This window comes from Heterocephalus glaber, unplaced genomic scaffold (genome assembly GCF_053883595.1).
Source record: "Heterocephalus glaber isolate CG9 unplaced genomic scaffold, H.glaber_assembly_v1.0 deba00001442, whole genome shotgun sequence".
Lineage (NCBI taxonomy): Eukaryota > Metazoa > Chordata > Mammalia > Rodentia > Bathyergidae > Heterocephalus > Heterocephalus glaber.
In genome coordinates this window covers 17301251-17320772 of record NW_028258296.1, presented here as the reverse complement: position 1 = coordinate 17320772, position 19522 = coordinate 17301251, and the positions used below count along the sequence as shown (strand labels likewise).

The 19522-nt window shown below is 32.7% G+C and overlaps 1 protein-coding gene across 16 annotated transcripts in view; it reads right to left on the bottom strand.

Moving 5' to 3' along the window:
• Positions 1-19522, bottom strand: part of Adgrl2 (adhesion G protein-coupled receptor L2) — a 537596-nt gene that overhangs the window by 46558 nt on the left and 471516 nt on the right. For all 16 annotated transcript variants that reach the window (XM_087212965.1, XM_087212977.1, XM_087212970.1 and 13 more), the window contains 2 exons: positions 7772-7881; positions 745-1545 (listed from right to left, as the gene is read on the bottom strand). In XM_087212965.1, coding sequence (XP_087069091.1) covers positions 745-1545; positions 7772-7881 — 911 coding nt within the window. The remainder of the gene's footprint in view (positions 1-744; positions 1546-7771; positions 7882-19522) is intronic.

The following is a 19522-nucleotide window of genomic DNA, read 5'->3' as shown; positions in this document are numbered from 1 at the left end:
TTTAATTTACCTCAAAATCTATTCCTCACAGAAGTGAACCCATTTGATAAACATATTCAAACATGCCCCAAACTTTAGTATTACCTTCTAGAGTAATGATCTTCCTGAAAGACACCTGAAGAGAATGCAAATCAAAAGTGCTTGGATACCTGTCATCATAAATCATCACTTGGGATCTTTTAATATTCAGTCCATATGGGACAGTTAAAGTCATAGAGACAGTGACTTAAAACTGTCATTAGTTTATTAGGCAGTAAAAATATAAGTTTACATGATGAACTAGAAATATGTTTGAAGATTCCCTCTCTTTTCCAGAGAACAGATGCCTAAACTTCAGAATATTTATACTGGCACTGTACATCAAACCTAGCCATTCTCTTGGGACTTCCTAACACACACATTTCTTTTAACCACTGGCGTCAAGAACTTAAAAGGTCTGCACATAGATTGTAATCAATTCAGAAGCTAGGTAAGGGGAAAGAGCTAACAGGTTTATAGTTGCTATGATATTTTTAGCAATGAAAAGCTAAACTTACTAACGATGCTACCGTTTCTTGAAGCGAACATTTTAATGAAGAAATTTAGAAAGAGAAAGCTCAACAAAATAGTGTAAGGCTAAAATATACTCAGTATGTCTGGTGGATTAAGTATGAGAAAGAAAATAGACAGGAAGTATATTAAGAAGTTCTTTAACAGTAAGTTGTTGACAAATGACACTAAGCATTACCAAGTAAACAATCTTACCTTGGGCAGGATCAGGTGGACCAAACTCCAGAGAATATCGTAAAATAAAATTATTGTTCCACACATAGAGTTGGTTATCTCTTGGATTGTAATCCACTGCAGCAATATACTGGTACTGGTTGGGGAAGGGAACATCTACGTATTCTCCTCGGTTTAATCGGGTGTTGTAAATGTAATCAATTGCATTTTTGCCTGTTTCACTTTCATTATCCTGATAAACTGATCTGACCACATAGAGGACTCCACATATCATAAAAGCATTTGATGCAGCGCGTTTGTCATACACAGTCTCCCATGTTGCTTCAAATCGAAGGGTGTATGGATTCAGTTGGCTGATAACTATCATTCCATTGTTCTGTTCAGTGGCATAAATGACCCACAAGCCATTTTCATCAACTGCTAGGTCGATATCAGTCTTTCCTCCCCATCTATATGGCGAGGTATCATGGTAGTTGGCATAGTTAATTATGGCCTCGCCACTTTTAATTCTAGTCCTCAAGTCAAATTTCACAATATTCCTTGTTCTTTCTTTGTTGAAAAAGACAGCACCATCGTAGACTACAAATCCAGTACCATCTACTCGGTTTGGAAGTTTGTATGTTGTTGTCTGGCGACTGTTTTGGAAATCTTCTATAGAAGCATACTCTATTAAAGTATCAGTGCGGTAGGGAGTCCAGGGCATGAAATAAATTTTATCTGCAGCCTGTAGAGGGTCCTTGCACCAAGCACCTGCCTTTTGTTCAGCTTCATATATACATGGTGAGTCCACAATTGCTTTCAAGGTCCCAGGGCACACAAAAACTAATAGTCACAGAAGAAAGACAAGAATTAAGTCAAGTTAAAAAATTACACCAGCAAATATGAGTTTCATTGATTACAAACAAAAAAATTTATTTTATTAGCATTCAATTATGCCAAAATTTACACTTAATAGAAGCACTACCAGTCTTTCCTGAAGCTGCCACAATCATGTACCAGCATCCAAAGGGGCTGGGGTTTATTTTCACAAATAAAAACCTATGCTTCAGATCATCTATAACTGAGCTGAGAATTTGAAAAATTTGATGTTTTTAACCATATAATTTGGTAATGCAGGCTTAGAAACTTTTAGAGCTTGTGCATAACAGTGTATAAATATTTTACTTTATTCCAATATTTATACCCTCCAGCCCCTTAGCCCACCTAGCTCCCAAAAGTAAAAACAAACAGAAAAACCCAGTGTGAAGGCTTATTTAGAGCTTTTACAAAGTTAAAACTACTTTGACTTAAGGAATATAAGAAAATTGGAAAATGCAATTAGGAGCAAAGGAAAGTAAATACAAGGAAAGCAGAGATGAACGACCAGGATACCCTGTAACCATGGCATGCTATGGTGTGGGTTCTGGAAGCCAGGCAAGATGACACTTTAGTAATAAGAAAATGTCCAAGGGCGTCAGAACAAGATATAAAGGGGTAAAAGAAACAGAGAAAGGGCAGCTCCCTCTCGCAGACTTCAGAATTTTTACCCCATCCCCAGATTTAGCAGTCATCAGATAATTTCATTGTAAACAGTCGAGTTCTTTATGAGGTGCATTTATGCGATCCTGCTGATTATTTTAACATAGGAGAGTTGTAGGGAAAGGGGAAGGGAGAGGTTAACATCCATAAGGCACATAACAAGGAGCTGGGGTTCAGACTGTATACATTATTTACCTTTTTGCTCCACTTCTATTTTAAGCATCAGAAGAAAAACAAAAAAGGTGCAAGGAAAAAAGAAAAAAGATTAAAATAAATTGACTATTAGTCTAAGATTGAATTCGTAATAGATGCTAAATATAGGAAGAATACGTAGCTGTACTACTTTGGATAAAGAGAAAAAACACACAGGAAAACCTAGCAGGAGAAAGATTCTAAAGTTACATAAAAGAACACGGATCAATCATTTTAGTAGATTAAGGAGGCAATACAAATATGTTGGCATGTTGCTTCACTTAGTGTACCTGAATAAATAATGAAATTCCTCACTAATGCATGCTATACATACTCTTGCCTTTCCAGAGTCACTCAGCATTCTTATCAAGTTCTCCTTTATGTATGCTACAGACATAAATGCATGCACAGGTGTACTGTCCCCATTTATCTTATGCAAACTCAATTATAAAATTGACTAAATTTACAAAAGCACAACAGGAAAATATATTCATAAAAGTAACTCAATTTCGGAGTTGAGGTTAAGTTCAATAACAGAGTTACATTTCTTCAAAGCTATAATAATATATAAATATATAAATATGTATCAGAATATGTTTCAATAATTTGGGAACTTTTTGCTACTTCTAGAAAAATACATCTTAAACATCAAAACAAATGCCTCCTTTTCAGGAATATATAGATCTCCTTCAGCCCCAGTAGGGATTTTGAAGGGTTAGATATGATAATGGTTTTCTTGCCCACTAACAATTGGTAAATTAATTTACTTAGATCTACACATACTTTGTAATAAAAATTATTTAATTTTCTATGTAATATATATATCAAACATAATATTAAGTCTATAAAAAAATAAGCAAAATACATACAAGGGAAAAGCAAGCACAGTAGGCAAGGAGAAAAAGGAAGAAAGAATTATGGTTAGCTTATTATGACATTTTCTACTATCATTAATTGACACAGAAAGCAAGCCAGCATGCAACGACAATCATACCAAGCATTCAAAGCAAATACCTTGACTCCACAAACCCCATAAAAGGTAAATTCTTTCATAAAACAAACCTGATTAGTAGAGTTATATGAAGTAAAAAAAAAACCCATAAGTTTAAAAAAATGGATTATGCACTTAGGAAGGGTGTTATGTTGAGATCTTTTTGGGAAATAGTACTCTGATAATCAGAAATCATAAACTAGTATTTTAGAAATTTAATGTACACTTTGAAGTATGTTGCCTGAATTTTATAAAGATTACTACATTGATGCCTGTGTTTTTCTCTCTTCAATATTAAAATCCATCAGGGTATGCACCTACTGCATCTCCAAACTTGAAGTATAGTTGCATATTTCATTAAGAAACTAGCTTGGTCAAAATTTAAAGTGCAAATATTCATGAAGATTAAATATCAACCTTCTGGGGCTGGGGATTTAGCTCAGTGGTACTGTCCCTGCCTTGCAAACACAAGGTCCTGCGTTCCAGCCCTGGTACCAAAAAAAATAATTAACCTTCTGAAATTCTTTGGAAAAATATACTTTACAAACATTTTTGCCATAGAAATACCATATCAACTTCTACATTAAAGCCGCACAGTCTCCACTAACCAACTTGGCCAGCTGAACACTTTCAGGAAACATACTTGTTCTACAACATGTAATTCTGACTACATCTGGCTAACAGAAGGAATTTAGTGTTGCTGTCTTAGAAAACATACTTCTTTATAAATCACTTGTTCTAAAGTTATTCTTCTGTCAAGAGCAAATATTATACCTGCTTACAATCAATAACGGAAGGGCATGGTTGAAAAATGACGGTAAGAGAAATCATTACTGCTGTGACTCCTCAGACTATTTTTATAGACAGCTGCACTTTTTTTTTCCTAAGGAAAGGGTGATTTTACTAAAATAAATAAATGTGAAGAATGGGAATAATAAATTGTTAAATGTTACTCAATAAAGGTTGCAGAAGTATATTTTATGTTTCCCATTCATTGAAAATGGCTGGACTGTATTTATTTGATATGCTAAAAATGTAGGTACTGAGCAAATTATCAAATAAAAAAGTCTTCATTTATCTGGGATTTAACTAAAGTAACATATTATTTATATTGAAGGAAAATAAAATTGACATGAATTTTTATAATTTATAATTCTGATTAAACTTAGAAATAGCACTCAAATGTAAAAAAAAAAAAAAAAAACCACACAAACAAAAAGCTTTTGATGATTGATGATGTTACAATATGGAGCTTAAAAAGAAAAAGAAATCTCTACATAATGATATTTAAGAAAACCCACAAGACAGAAAACTATTGAATCAGAAAAAATTCTAGCAACCAGAAAAATATTTAAAAATGCAATAAATTAAGGAAATGAACATTCTTATCACATGCCAAACAGATACTACAACTTATCTAAAGAGACTGCATGAATTAATTTATAACAATACATTTATTTTTCTATAAACCAAACATACACAAAGAGGACCCACCAACATCAGTGGAGGACTACATAGATACGCAAGACAGGAAATTGATCCAAACTAACTATGGCCCACATACTCTGTATTTGAAGTGACACACTATTTCATTTTTAATAATCTTGCATGTTTATTCATTGACAATGATGTCATCAATCAGTAATAAAGGCTTTTTTCTCATCGAATAAAACTGGTAGCTAATATTATGGTGTACTTCTGATATATAAAATGGTAATTTGAAATACAAGGGTACCAAAAAAAAAAAAAACAGATCTTGTCTGTAGGATGCAAAATTCTAGATGGGTTACTCTTTTTTATCCACCACAATTCTATGACTTCTTTTTTACACATACATGCAATTCTCGACATTCTGTCAACAATAAAGCCCCATATACATGCATTTTTGACACAGACATTATTGGGGCTATGTAAGTCACATGTAATACACATGTGTTTATAAATATGTTAAAAGTAATCAAACAACACTGTTTCTAACATAATTCTGCTGAGCAAACTTATAGTTTTCTGAAGTCATAGAAAATTTCTGAAACTGTTTTTGTAATAGGATAAAACAGTTTAGGATATGTAAGCCACAAGATACTGGAGGATTTGCTGTGGATAGAAACTGATAGAAAGCCAAGTTGAACGAAAAGAGATACTGTTATCTGATGGTGACAATCTTTATTAACTAAGTAAAGCCTCCAGGGGGTATGCAAATGCTACAAAGTACAAGCACATTATTAAAATAATGGCAAAGTGAAAGCTAGAGGCTTAAAATAAAAATAATTGTAAGTTATGGATATAAGTGGACAGGTGCACAAGAAAATAAAAAGGATAAGAAAACAGGAAGAGTTAAGGAATATACAGTCCTACATAAGATTAGAATAATCTAAAAGACCCTTTGCATTAACTTTTAATATTATTTGAAATCATAATTTCATAGTGTGTCACTACACTACGGTATACAGGAATTATAAGTACTTCTATTCTTCAGCAAGAAGTGGCTTAAAAACAAAGCCAAAGACTTAGTTCTGCCTCGTACACACATCTAGAAAGGTAACAGCAAATTAATTACTGGGTTTACTTTTTGTTTTAAAGGACAAAAACTAAAAAGAACAAATACTTCTCTGAGGATAGCTATTTGCAAGTGTAGTGCACAATGTACATACTTCTGGAGAACTGAAAAAGTAAAATTTTGAAAGTTAGATGTTCCAGAAGATATCCACTTTTTCCTTTCATAACAGCACAAGAAATTACTTAAGAGTCTGAAAATAACATTTGCTTAACACTGCTCTTGGTCTATAGACTAGGTGACAGGAACTGGCTGCAAAAGACACAATTCTTGGCAGCTCTGACTGATTCCACTGTTTGGGAATGGATGCTGTATTCCTTCTCTAACTTGAGGACAGAAACCATGCTGAATTCAAGTGAAAGGGACTTCATGGAATAAAATTTTGGTTAGCTCGAATGAACACAATGCTCCTTAGTGGCACAGGAGAATGATTATGTAAGCCACCAACACTACACACAGGAAAAATGGCATAAATTTGATCGGTGTACTCAGTAGGCTTCCAATCCTACAAATGGTATAGAAAATACTGAAAATATAAAAAGCATCCATTTCACAGTAACACAAAAACAGAACACAGAGCAGGGATGAAAAGAAAAGGTCATCTGTGTTTGGCCTTTAACTGATACCACAAAAAGCCAATTTATCAAAATGTACCAAAACTGTGGCAGAGACAACACCTTCACAATAGTGTAAAAATGTATTGTTACCGTACTGGACATAGTGTATCAAAATTTGGCCCCCTGGTGTTTTGTTTTCTTGAGACAAGATCTGGCTATGCTGTCCAGGGTGGCCTCAAGTGATGCCCCTACCTCAATTTCCCGAGTGTCTGGGCTTACACGTGTGGTATTCTATAGCACTTTGCTCCAACTGATTTTTTTAAGGAGAAAGTGTACAAAAACTGACTCGAATCAACAGATGTGCTGCTGGAATACTTTTAATTGAAAAGGCTATGAATTAACATGACATGACTTTTTTTCCAATTTAAAAAGTAAAAAAAGGCAATACTCCCAAAGAAGCTTGTGAAAATTAGGTAATATATTCGAACTTTTAAGTTGTCCAAAATGTTAATTTTTTTAAAAAAATCGAAAGTATAGTATATAATGAAGAGGTCTACATTCTTAGTTTGGAGGGAAAACTACACAGAATTAGAGTATTAACCAGAGCCTAGCAATAAATTTCAAATGAATTTTAAATATTCCCCTGTAAGACCTTAAAAATTGTTATAAAATGCAAAACACAAATATGTGCAAGAGATTTTGTTCAACTTTTTTTTTTTTAAGCTTTAAGATTTCATCACTGAACCTGGTAAAGAAATGCTCCCTTCAAACACATTGAACAAAAACAGCAACACTTGCCTCAGTTTCTACAACAGTAGCTTTTACCAGGCACTAAAGTTACCAGGACAGCAGGTAGCCATTCAAGTAGCTCACGATTAAAACTGAAGTCAATTCTTTCTTTAGAAAACTGTGAGCCAAACCAATTTGTCAGCAACTGGTATTGGGCAAAAGTACAGATTTCTATCTGCCCTATTGAATAGCTAATTCAAGTTTGTTTTCTGGAAAAACACTAGCCTTAAAAGCCAAACACTTAAGAACACACACAGACACTTGGCCAGAATCACATTATGGCTTCCTTCCACACTTCATGAAGCTAATTGAAGTCCTGAGTCTGTTAGTGCTCTGCATGCATAATGGTTTTGTAGGCCATAAACATATGCTTCTTTCACATGTGTAGTCTTTCAGCATCAATGAGGAATGCTGGAGAAAGTGAAAAAATGTAAACTTCATACTTACTGTAAGGGACACATTCATATTGGACTTCAAGATATTTGTATGTTCCAGGACATGGATCAGGAAATACATCTGACCCAGTAACTACTATACACTGTGTCCGGTTGTTGCACCTGCAAAACAGAAGGAACCAAAGTTTTGCAACGTGTTTTATTTTTACTTAAGACACAAAGAACCAATCCGTATTTGCTTTCAAGTAACTATATGCATAAAATGAAAAATTTCAATTGATATTAGGTTGTTCTATCTTATTGGATAGTTATAAAAGTTTTATTTGCTTTGTACTTTAATCTCTATATAATGGGGCACACACACTAAAGTGATATTAGAGATTTTAAATGGTTTTTAAAAATAGATGGTTTTTGATTATGATTTGATTTGTATTTTTGATATATCCAATATATACTGGGGGGGAAAAACTTACCAGGCTACTTGATGACAGACTTATAAATTAAAGTTACTAACATAAAAAAGAAATACTATGAACAGAAGCACAGAATCACAAACTGAATAGCTAAGCAAGAAGTTTTGGTGACATCTTAAAACAAATAGGGAGACAGTTTTAATTTTATCGTCTACATCCCGTTTTGGGCTAAATTTTCTATTACAGGCACCATCTACACTCTTGAGTAGCAGATGCCAGGCTAGGAGATCTCATCTCAGGGGAAGAGCCTGCAAGACAGAACGCACTTAAAACACTCCGCAGTCTCTGGATCATACTGCATACCTGAGCATTGTTGGTACTTTCCACAGAGCATTGTGCTCATACCATCAGTGTTATGACCGCACCTCTGTCCCTCTCTGTCAGGACACCCTGAGCTTTAACATTTAAAAAATGCTAATAACATAATAAAAATGTCCTATATATAATTTTATGAAAGAATTGTCTTGGGGTTTTGTTGTTGTTTCATTAAAGTCATCAAAAGTCTAAGAATTCTAGGCAAGATATTTATATAAGTTCTATAAATTTGTCCAGATGTTTTTCATAGAAGCTTGGTAAAGGCAGGAACTATTTCCTTTATAATTTGATTACAACCCAATGAAATGGAATGTTTGCAGGGGTTTTCTTATGTGTTCAGAGTATATACATTAAGAAGGTAAAGCAAGCAGAACAAGAGCATTATAACAACATTTACTTAACAATTTGGATACCATACATTCTATACTACATAAAATAACTGAACTACAAAACAGCACCATCAAGAATTCTGAAAACAGCCCAGTTTTTAGTACAATTCACCAAAAGAAAGTGGACACAGAACCATGTTAAAGAGGATAGAGATGTAAACTCATACACAACGGTGCCATTTCAACTCAGAATTGGGTTGATTATTTTTTTAAGAGATGCAAAGTGTAAAAACTTCTATATAATTAAATAGGTAAGTTTTATAATTCAAAATACTTGAGAACTAGAACTAGAGAGCCTTAAAAATTAAATAAATTGTTAACAACTTAAAAATTATTCTTGCTCAAGCAAATGTTAAAAGAGTAATAATATTTATCTTGATTATTGTATAATACAGTATGGTGCTGTTTTAAAAATTACATACTATAATTTTCGAGAACATGGATAATGTAAAATATTGTGCCACAGTTCTCTGTAAAATCAGATTAAATTACTTCACTCATTTGAAGAAATTGGCCAGTGGCTCATCATTTCATGTGAATGAATTATTTTCACATAAAACAGATTTTGTTTATATCTTGAAATGTAACATAGCAAGTAGATTATTTCTTCATAGTTCAATGTACCTAATATTTCAACAAATGGAGAAACATAATTCTGATGCTTCATTTAGCATTTTTCTTAAATTCTGCAGCAACAAGAGATCTCATTGCTTTTTAAAAATTGGTTTATCTCCCATGAATCTGCAATCACTAACCTGGTCCCTATCAAAAACTAAAGTCTTTTCATTTCCTTTCTTGAATTTATTTATATCTCCAGGGATCTTCACTTTATCTCACCTCATGTATCTCAGATACAAAGAAATATAAACTCTCTGTGTCAAATATCCCTCTCTTGGTATATACATTTTATAACCAACCAAATTATTCTGTTTCCAATGGTGTAGAAATGTATCGGTTATAAAAATCAGTTATAAAAATTCCAATTGTGGGAAAACTTTTCATACACCTCATTACCCCGTTTGTGCTGAAGGTTCCACTCAACATCTTCAAATTACACACAAGTAAAAGAGAAAGGGGCTTCTACCCCCAGCTGAAATGTATTGACAGCATCAGCACTTTTGACCAAGGTAAAAAAGGAAGTAGCTCAAAAGATTTCAGAATTTATATCATTTTCTAAAAATAAAGAATACATGTAAAATTACCTAATTTCCCCCAACCCATAAACAATTAAGATTTTAGTATGGGATTACAAACCTTTTATTTTACATTTCTCAATGTCACAGTGTGTTTTACAAGAAGAGACAACCATTTCAGTCTCCTGTTCTATTTTGTTAGGAAGATCAAACCCATAAAATGAAAAATTAACTGCTCCTATTTCCTCTTTTCCTGAGCAACTTTGAATTAGCCTTCTAACGACAATTACAAGCTCAAATTTATGTCGAAGGTGATTATGATAGTTTAAGGTAATTATGTAATTTTTATTTCTTTAAATAATCACATCATACTAAGCATTCACTTTAAGGCAGTAAATAATATCTTATTTAATGCTATGATTATAATCTCAAGTAAAACGGAAGGAAAACAGACTCCTGCAAATACATATAAATATCTAGAACCATAGTCTTCCAAAGTATTAAAAGTGTTCATTTCACATTTGAAAATTATTGATATGCATATATTCTGATACACACATACATATACATGAAATACAAGAAGTTAATCTTGAGAAAACTGGAATTTCAGGACTAATATAGTAAAAGGCCTACAGAAAGGACTCAATTATAAAAATTATAAAATCAGGGCTGAGCATATCAGGATAGTGATTCATGAAAATGAATCTAAACTTTTAGAGGACTAAATTGTGAAAGTAAAAACAGACCATGTCTATTCCGTTATGAATGAAACAAGCAGCCTCAAATTTCTGAATAGGACAAGCGTGGTTGGTTGGTCACTCTAAGGGAAAGGAAGTGCCCCAATGCGAGCTGTTAATACTTCAAAATCCTCATAATTCCTTAATCAATATGCTGTTGTTAAGATGCTAAAAGTGTAATTTGCTCTCATTTAAAAAGATGCAGAAAGAGAAAGCAATTACTTAGCCACAAAAGCAAATTTCCACCTAGGGCTCTGGTTCAAATTTTCATTCTAATGAAAATAAAATTCTTAGCCAAGAAAGAGATCTTTAGCAGTCTGTAGTCTGATCATTCAGCATAGTTCCTGGCATGACTTTCTCTCCCACAAACAAAGATTAATCAGAAAAGTTATCATTCTATCAATAATTAAAGTATCAATCCACATTGGTAATGATATGTGGATTTACTGTGTCAGTAACTTACATTTTTTTTTGAACAATTACAGTTTATCACAAAGAAATAGAAACTAGACAGATTAAGTGCTTAAACTTCCAAAAAACTAATCTTATGGGGCTGGAGATTTAGCTCAGTGGTTCTGGTACCTGCCTCACAAGCGCAAAGTCCTGACCGAGTTCAATCCCTGGTACCAAAAAACAAAAACAAAAACGAAAAACTGATCTTATGTTATTTTGCACTTTTAAAAATGCAGAGATGTATTAGCATAGGTAGAGCAGCGATTTTCAAACTGTGGGCCTCAGACCAGTACCAGCATCAACAGAAGACTTGTTAGAAATAAGTAAAATAATGAGTATGTACCACTGAACATGCTTTTCCTCTATAAAATGTAGTGCAGATGAAATAGGGAGAAAGTGATGAATTTGACTTATGAAATAAGTATATAAGAGTTTACAACACTAACATACCTTCCTTCCTAATTTTAACTGTATGATTCAAGGGTCTTAGTTGCTCTAATTCTGAGCAATTCATCTAATTATTAATTCCTGATGGGAGTCAAAATAAGTCTAATATTTAAGTACATATATGCATCCATAAAAACCCATTTTTATCAGATAAGAGGAAAAGTATTATCTTTCCTAGAAGTCTGCTAGCTAATGGAAATTCCCAACATTACTTGAAAATAACAATCGGTAAAAATATGCTCTGTTCTGTAGAAGGAGAGTGAAATTTACAAAAACTGGAAAATATAATCCATTATTATCACGAATAATTTTTGTAGATTTAACCTTTGACGACTTATCCACGTAAATTTTAATGAAGTGGCTTAACTCGAGAAGGTAATAAATACAATTTTATTAGAGAAAATTCAGGAGTATAAACATGTCCTACAAATAATATCTATTCAATTTTTGGTGTATAATTCATGAATACTAACTATAAAATAAATCTAAAAGGATTTAGGCATTCAGTCTCAAATTCTATATATTTAATCATTTTTAATATTTTAACCACACTTCCAAAAGCTCTCAAATTTGGCATGCAAAAAAAGGGTTTAATTATTTCATATCATGAATTTTAAAATACTAACAAAAAATCACCTATTTATGATTTCTGTGTATTATTTCTGGTCTGCTATCTTCTGACTACCATATTAAGAGATTTATTCCTTTACTCTTCTTAACTAGTGTAAAGTATACATACAGTGCCACACTCACCAATAGAATTCCATATATAACTAAAACAAATCCAATAATAAATACTTTGTAACATTATCATGTTAAAATACTAGAATAAAGGTATTATTTCTGATATTAATATTCACAAAACTCACATTTTATTCATAAAATCCAAACACAAAATCCTAAATCCTGCTTTATGGTCTCAAATGGGTTTAAAAGGGTAAAAATTTTTAATTAAACAAAATGAGAAAAATTCATTTAAAAATGGGGCAAAAGATTGAATTTTAGGCATGATTTTAAAACTCCTTATTTTTTTTCTTTCAGTACTGGGGACTGAACCAGGATGTCACACTGAGCTATCTTCACAGCCTTTAAAAAAAAATTTTTTTTAGAAACAGGGTCTTATTAAGTCACTAAATTCCACAAGCTAGACTTGAACTTGCTATCCTCTGCCTCAGGCTGGCAGAATGCTGGGATTATAGGCACCAACTCATAATCTCTTTATCCTAAATGGGAGAGAAAAGTAAATGAAACAAAATGAAATATTTGTCTCTAAAAGATAAAGGGAAAAACCCAAATAATTTTTGAGATTAATTGTGCAATTCATTTTGTAGGTATAAAAAAAAGTACCAATATATTTGGTGGTTAGCGAACATTAAATATTTAAAGTTAATGATACTGCCTAGGAATGTGCATCACATGTAAGAGAAGAAACTTTGAAAAATATTAAGAAATCTCTAATATATCTACATGCCATCACAATTAAAAGATAGCAAAAGGTTATAAGTATTATAAACACTATATTTTATCATCTGATACACATCTATACGCCATCACAATAGGAGACAACAAAAGGTTATAAAGCATTATAAACAGTATATTTTATCTTTTGATGTTTTCGGGTCTCAATGTTAACTTTTAGGTATCCACAGTACTTTTTAAAATCAAATGTGCTCAAAATATGTGTAACTACTGAAAAAGCATTTTATAAAAACATTTGAATTTATATTCTATTACACCGAAAATCTCATACACAGAATAACAGCAGTATTTTGAAGAAGCATTGTCTTTTGGTAAAATAAAATAATTAGGGCAACCCTAATAAGGAAATATTTATACAAATAAATTCCCTTTCCTAAATCTTTTAAAATAGGGGAAAGGTGGCCAGTGTACACATTGCTAATTATAATCTGAAAATAACTTCTATTACATAACAATATAGCACAATGCTTTTTAAAATTCTGACATAATCTTTTTTCCGGTTTTATTTTTTATTACACGTTTGCATTACACAATGGCGACACTCCTTGTGGGGAGTTGACACGTGCACGTACCACATCTCCATTCTTTTTGCATCCCTTTCCTTCTCCTCCCTCCACATCCTTCCAGCTCTCTTGGTCTCCTTCCCTTTAGACAATCTTTGTCAAATACAGCACAAGTTTAACTCTGTCCAGAATCAAAATCATCTGCTAATTGTAAGATGAGTATTAAAAACCAAGTTTTAAATCAGAAAAAAAAAATGGAGGTTTAAGTTGCAGCTTGGCTGCTTGCTTGATTGTGAATCCATTAAGGAATGTTTTAAACCTTTCGACCTTAGCTTTTTCATCTGTAAAATGTAATACCATTTTTAGAAGTTTATTGTTAAGGTAAAAGGATAATGCAGGAAACCCCTACATAATGCCTGGAAAATAAATCTCAATAAATATGAATTACCACCACCACCACAGAAAATATCAATAAAGATGTCCCTTCTATAAAATGGACAGAGATCTGCAAATTTAGAGAAGCAGAAGATCTTTTCCTCTTCCGCAGTAGTCCCTGTCCTGTGCATATTCTTTCCTGTGTACAGCTTTAAAAACAGGAAAACTATTCATGCAAATTTGTTTCTATTCCAACGCTAATCTTGAATTGTACAATGCTCAACAAATTGCTTTTACTCTTCTTTTGATTATCTTATGCTCATTACTACACTTTACCAAGTGCAAAGTATGGAGATGAGATTCCATGTGTAATCTATTGTGCGAAGTGTTTTAATCAATAGTCTTGTTCTACTGATTAAGCAAGGGCTTCTGTTTTGGCAAGATAACATTAGTTTCTCCAGTCATGCTCCAAAAACCACTGGGAATCTTCAGCAGATCATTAGATATGCTACAATAAAGCTTTGGTGCATTTTCTTTTCTTCCTTAAATTACTTCCTCACTGTCCCATCGTTCCCCGTCACCGATAGCGCTGCATTATTATTGCAGCTCCCCTGAAACCTGCACTAGAGCTATGTCTCCAGGCCACAGGATGCCATTTTCAATTGAAGCTTCCACTTGAAAATATAAATTAAGAAAATTTCATTATCTCCTGCCAGGGGCCATTATTCACAGTTCTAAGGAAGATTAAAAATGCAAAACCTACCAACTCGAACAAATACTCTAGCATTCAACAGAAAAGCTCAGTATATAATGACAGAAACTAAATTCAAGTTTGTTTAAATTTGAAATTATCCTCTAGAATTAGTGCAAGTGGTTATTGAATATCTATGTTCAATGGAGATTGCCTCGATTTTCTTCTGTAATTGGCATCTGCTATTACTAAACTTCAATTACAAAATATTAAAATAAAAAGTCTGGGGTTTTTTTCCTAATCTAAGTTGAATCTCATTTTTTCACTTTTTGGAGATAAAATGAATGCTTTCAAGGTACCAGGATGTCATGCAATGGGGCCCCTTTACAAAGGGTCAAGTATAAACAGGGCATTCACAGGAGTCTCCTGGCAGAGCTTAGGCCATTTCCACTGATGAATTACATATGCCAAATGAGCAGAACTCCTATATTTGAGTTATTTAATGTGAACTGATGGTCTAATTAATGGGACACGAATGACATTCATTCCTGAACCTCAGTTACTAAATAAATATAAATCATTCGTCAGTCAGTACATTTGATATTGTTCAAGTATATAAGTTAAATAAAAACAGAAACCTTGCCACAAAGTGAGGGGAAAAAAACTAAAGGGAAGAAGAAAAGAGAAGTTGGTAATTAATAAATTATTGCTGGAGGTGATAAATGCCTAGCACATAAGAATTCAGTAAGTGTTTCTGCAGAAATGAAATGGTGAATGGTTCACCTGGCTTTTTCTGCTTGTAAATAAAAAGTGGTTAACAAGAAAATAAACACCAGATATTCAATTCTGCTTCAATCAGCTGTACCTGATTCTGAAAGAATTCTATCAATTTGGACATAGTTTTGTATCATGAAAGCCAATAATAAACACTTAAGATATAGATTTTCTATTTAAGGGGAAAGAAAGGTATCCTTTTACTTCCATTCTCTCCTTTTATACACTAACAATTTCAAAGACTCTATAAAACATCTTTTACTTCAAATGTACAACAAATTTTTCTATACAAAGCAGATGACCTTAAAGCAGGAAAATGTAAGCTCCACGCAAACAGATTTGCTTAAGCAAATTAATCAAATAAAAAGGAATGGGGAGAAGCCATGCTCAAGACACAAGGTTACAATTATTCTCTCAGATACATAAAGGAAACTGGACTGTTGAATCAAACCTTTGTTTCTTAAAAAATTTCATAATGAAATGCTTTTTTTATCACCTACACTTCTGTAAAGGAAAGTAGGTCTTGCTTTATTTAAATATTTATCAATGATGATTTGTGATTTTAACTAATTGATAGTTAAACATAACATTAGGAAGCTAAATGGTGTGTAATCAATATTGCAGAAGAAAAGAGGTGTTCTATAGTAATGTCCCTATTTGTCACATAACTAGGTTCTCATAATTTATTTAATAATTTGTGTCAGGTAGAAAGATTCTAACTATCATATAGAATTTAATTTTATATGTACATCAGGATATTACACTTTATTCATTAGGCAATATGTTATTTAAGTATTTTTAAATTATTACTGAAAAAAGGTGTTACCACTACACTAGATTTGTAGCGTAACATGCTTGAATGTCAGTACGTGCATAGAAACATAAATTAGAAAATAATTTGCTTCATTTAATTTCACATATATTATTTTCAAAAGATTTAAATATCCTGATTTTTTTAGGATTGCCACTGTCAATAAATCTTTGAAACCTGAGATGTAAAAAAACTACAGAAAAATCCATAATAATCATAAAAATTCAAAATGCATTTCTGTACTACTGATATGTGAACATAAATCTATTATACTGAAAAAGAATACTGTGTATAAGAAAAACAGAAAGCCTTCTCCTCAAGAAAGTATCACACTTCAACAAAGCCTGACAGTGAAACCCTGAGTAAGTCAATTTCTAGAATTTCTAAATGTTGAAAACAGGAATGACATAAAAAGCAATACCTTCTGTAACCATTTTGTATATGAATAAAACACTATGCCAGGAATTATAACCACAAAATATGTATATTTTCATGTTTATGGTTAATTTGCATCTTGGAAACTCCTAAAATCACCTCAAATTTTCACATTAATTATTAAAATAAGCATTTTGAAGTGGCAATGCTGTGCTAAAAACAACTTTCTGTGTTTTAGAAACCTCTGAAATTCCTTGCAGTTTTTACTGGACCTTAGGGTCAGTTTAATGCAAATTAGGCTTGAGTCACTTGGCGCCTTATTAATCCAGTGCAAAATCTCTTGTTTGCCGAAATGCACACTCAACATAAATGTGCTTGCTTTTATTAGCAAAATAAGAAGTATTTATTTACAAAGCATGCCACTGAGACTAACTTTCATTCACAGGGTCATCAGGTCTAACTATTTAATGAAAGGAATAAGACAACTTAAGAGGGAGTAAAAACTGTAAAACTTAAAAATATTCAAATATATTGCTTCTGTTTCAAGACCCTCACTTTGAATAATTCAAAAAAATATTGCACCCTGCATCGATAACAGGCATTATTTATAAAAACGCTAACCTACTACAGTTTGCACTTGTAGAAACTATCGTATTTTTAACAAGGGAGACGGCAAATCACTATGGGATGCCCTAGTTAGATTAAATTAGCAGGAAACTTGTTACCAGACTACATAAAAGACACAACGTAATAAGACACGACCTTGCCGAGCCTTGGAACCAATCTGTGATGATTTTTCTTCTTGTAACCCTTGCTAATTATCTGCAAAGTTAGAGACTCTTTTGTCGTGGGTTATTTTTCTTCAAATTGTGAGGGGATTTTGGTTTCTAAATATTTAATTAGTTTTGTTATGATAAGAGAATTGTTGTACATGCCAAGCATTTCCATTTTCATATTCTATTCCTCCTAATTATCCTCATATTTAGATTGGTCATCCCAAATCTTTTCCGTTTGTAATTATTTACTTCTTAAAGATCATTCAGTGAAGAAATATTTTCACCCTTATGGCTCTTCTTTTTCACAAATGGCTTTTCTGGTCCGTTAATTACCCGCTCAGAGGATTAGAGTTTGAAATAATGCAAAAGAACCTGCAAGTAAAAGGAGTTTTAGAGGGCAAAACAGAGTAAACTAGATTTGTGTGGCTGCTATTTTAAATTCACATTAAAGATTACTCCCTTGGTTTGGATATGATTTTGATAAATAGGAAAATTATGCCCATAAAGATTTTTTTTGACTCTCAAGATATTAGGTCGGATGCTATTTAGAAAACATTATAATGAATATAAGACAAACTTCTATTCTCACTGATGTCCAGCATAAATAATCTCCATTTTTACAGAGCTTACTCTGATTATAGTGTGGCAGCAAATGTTGACAAACTTAAAACACAAATCAAAGTACAGAAGTAAAATCCTAACATTTTGGGTAATGTGGCTTTTTAACATTGTGTAACTATGCAAAACTCAAAAGTATAACACTAGTACAGTACTTAATCAACAGAAATGTCCCATTTTTATTAAAATTATCCTTCATTCTGTAAGTATTTGGTTTTGCAACAAGAGGCAAGATTGCACTGGTAGTCATTATCAAAACTGAATTTTGTATCTTTCCTAAGGATTACATGTCTTCAAACTTGTCAGCTAAATACACTTTTTAATCATTCCTTTTATTTGGAAGTAATTTATTTTCCTCATGCAACTTCTAAGATATTTTGGCAGTAAAATATTGACATGGTATAACAAATGCGTAAGAACATAAACATAAATAAGAAAAGGTAAAAATATCTTGTGTAAAGGCTGAAAGAATATGGGTGAGCAATATCTTAATAATATAAATTGAGTAATAAGCCAATTTGCAGGTAAAGGGAAATGCGTAAAATAAATGTAACTAAGAGAAAACTTGTTCTAAGAACACAGTGCTAGGCAATTATTTAAAAAGCCACAGGTATTTCTCTACCAACTATCCAATTTTAAGTTGGAACCCCACAAAAGCCATGATCTATGTTTCCTTATGTCATTCTTCCTAATGGAAGAAGAATCACCTCATCATTAATTGTTTAGAGTGTACCCCCATGGTCAAATTATATACCAACTCGACAGGAATTTTTATAAAGATATTCTCTTCTAATAGAGGATGCTTCCAATTAAAAAATTTTAGCAGCAAGTATGTGCTAATAAAAAGTATGAGCAGAAATAATATTTATCATCAGCTACACTACTACCGAATTAGAATCAAATTCTGACAACACCTGTTCTTTGTCAAAAAATTTTTACATAGGGAACAAACACAAAACCTGCTTAACTACACTGGACTGGAAGTGGGGAGGCAGCAGGGCCCGCAATAGAGGGAGCTAAAATTCTGCTCCAAGCACCTCAAACACTCTTGTCCCCTCACATCACTCATTCCATAACCTGAGGGTTTCTCCAAGAAATCAGTCAAAATCGCTGATCTACTATAATCCCTCGTGAATACAGATAAACAAACGAGGCCCCAAAAATCTGACTGAAATACCAAAGCCACACTCTAAGAAAATAACTCTACTACTGTTCCATCTACTCCACATGCACAGCTCAGTACTTGTTTCAAGAAAAAGAAAGAAATGCAGAGGTGACCTTTTCGTGTAGATTTGGAACACAGTGATCTCTATGTAATCTAAAAGAGCTAGCAAACCAGTGAGCTAACAAAACTTGCTGAATACCTCCAAACTGAGTACTCAAAGAAATTAACACAGACACATCGTAAACTATTTCTTCCTTACTAAGAAGATTCACTTGAAGGATCTTCAGAC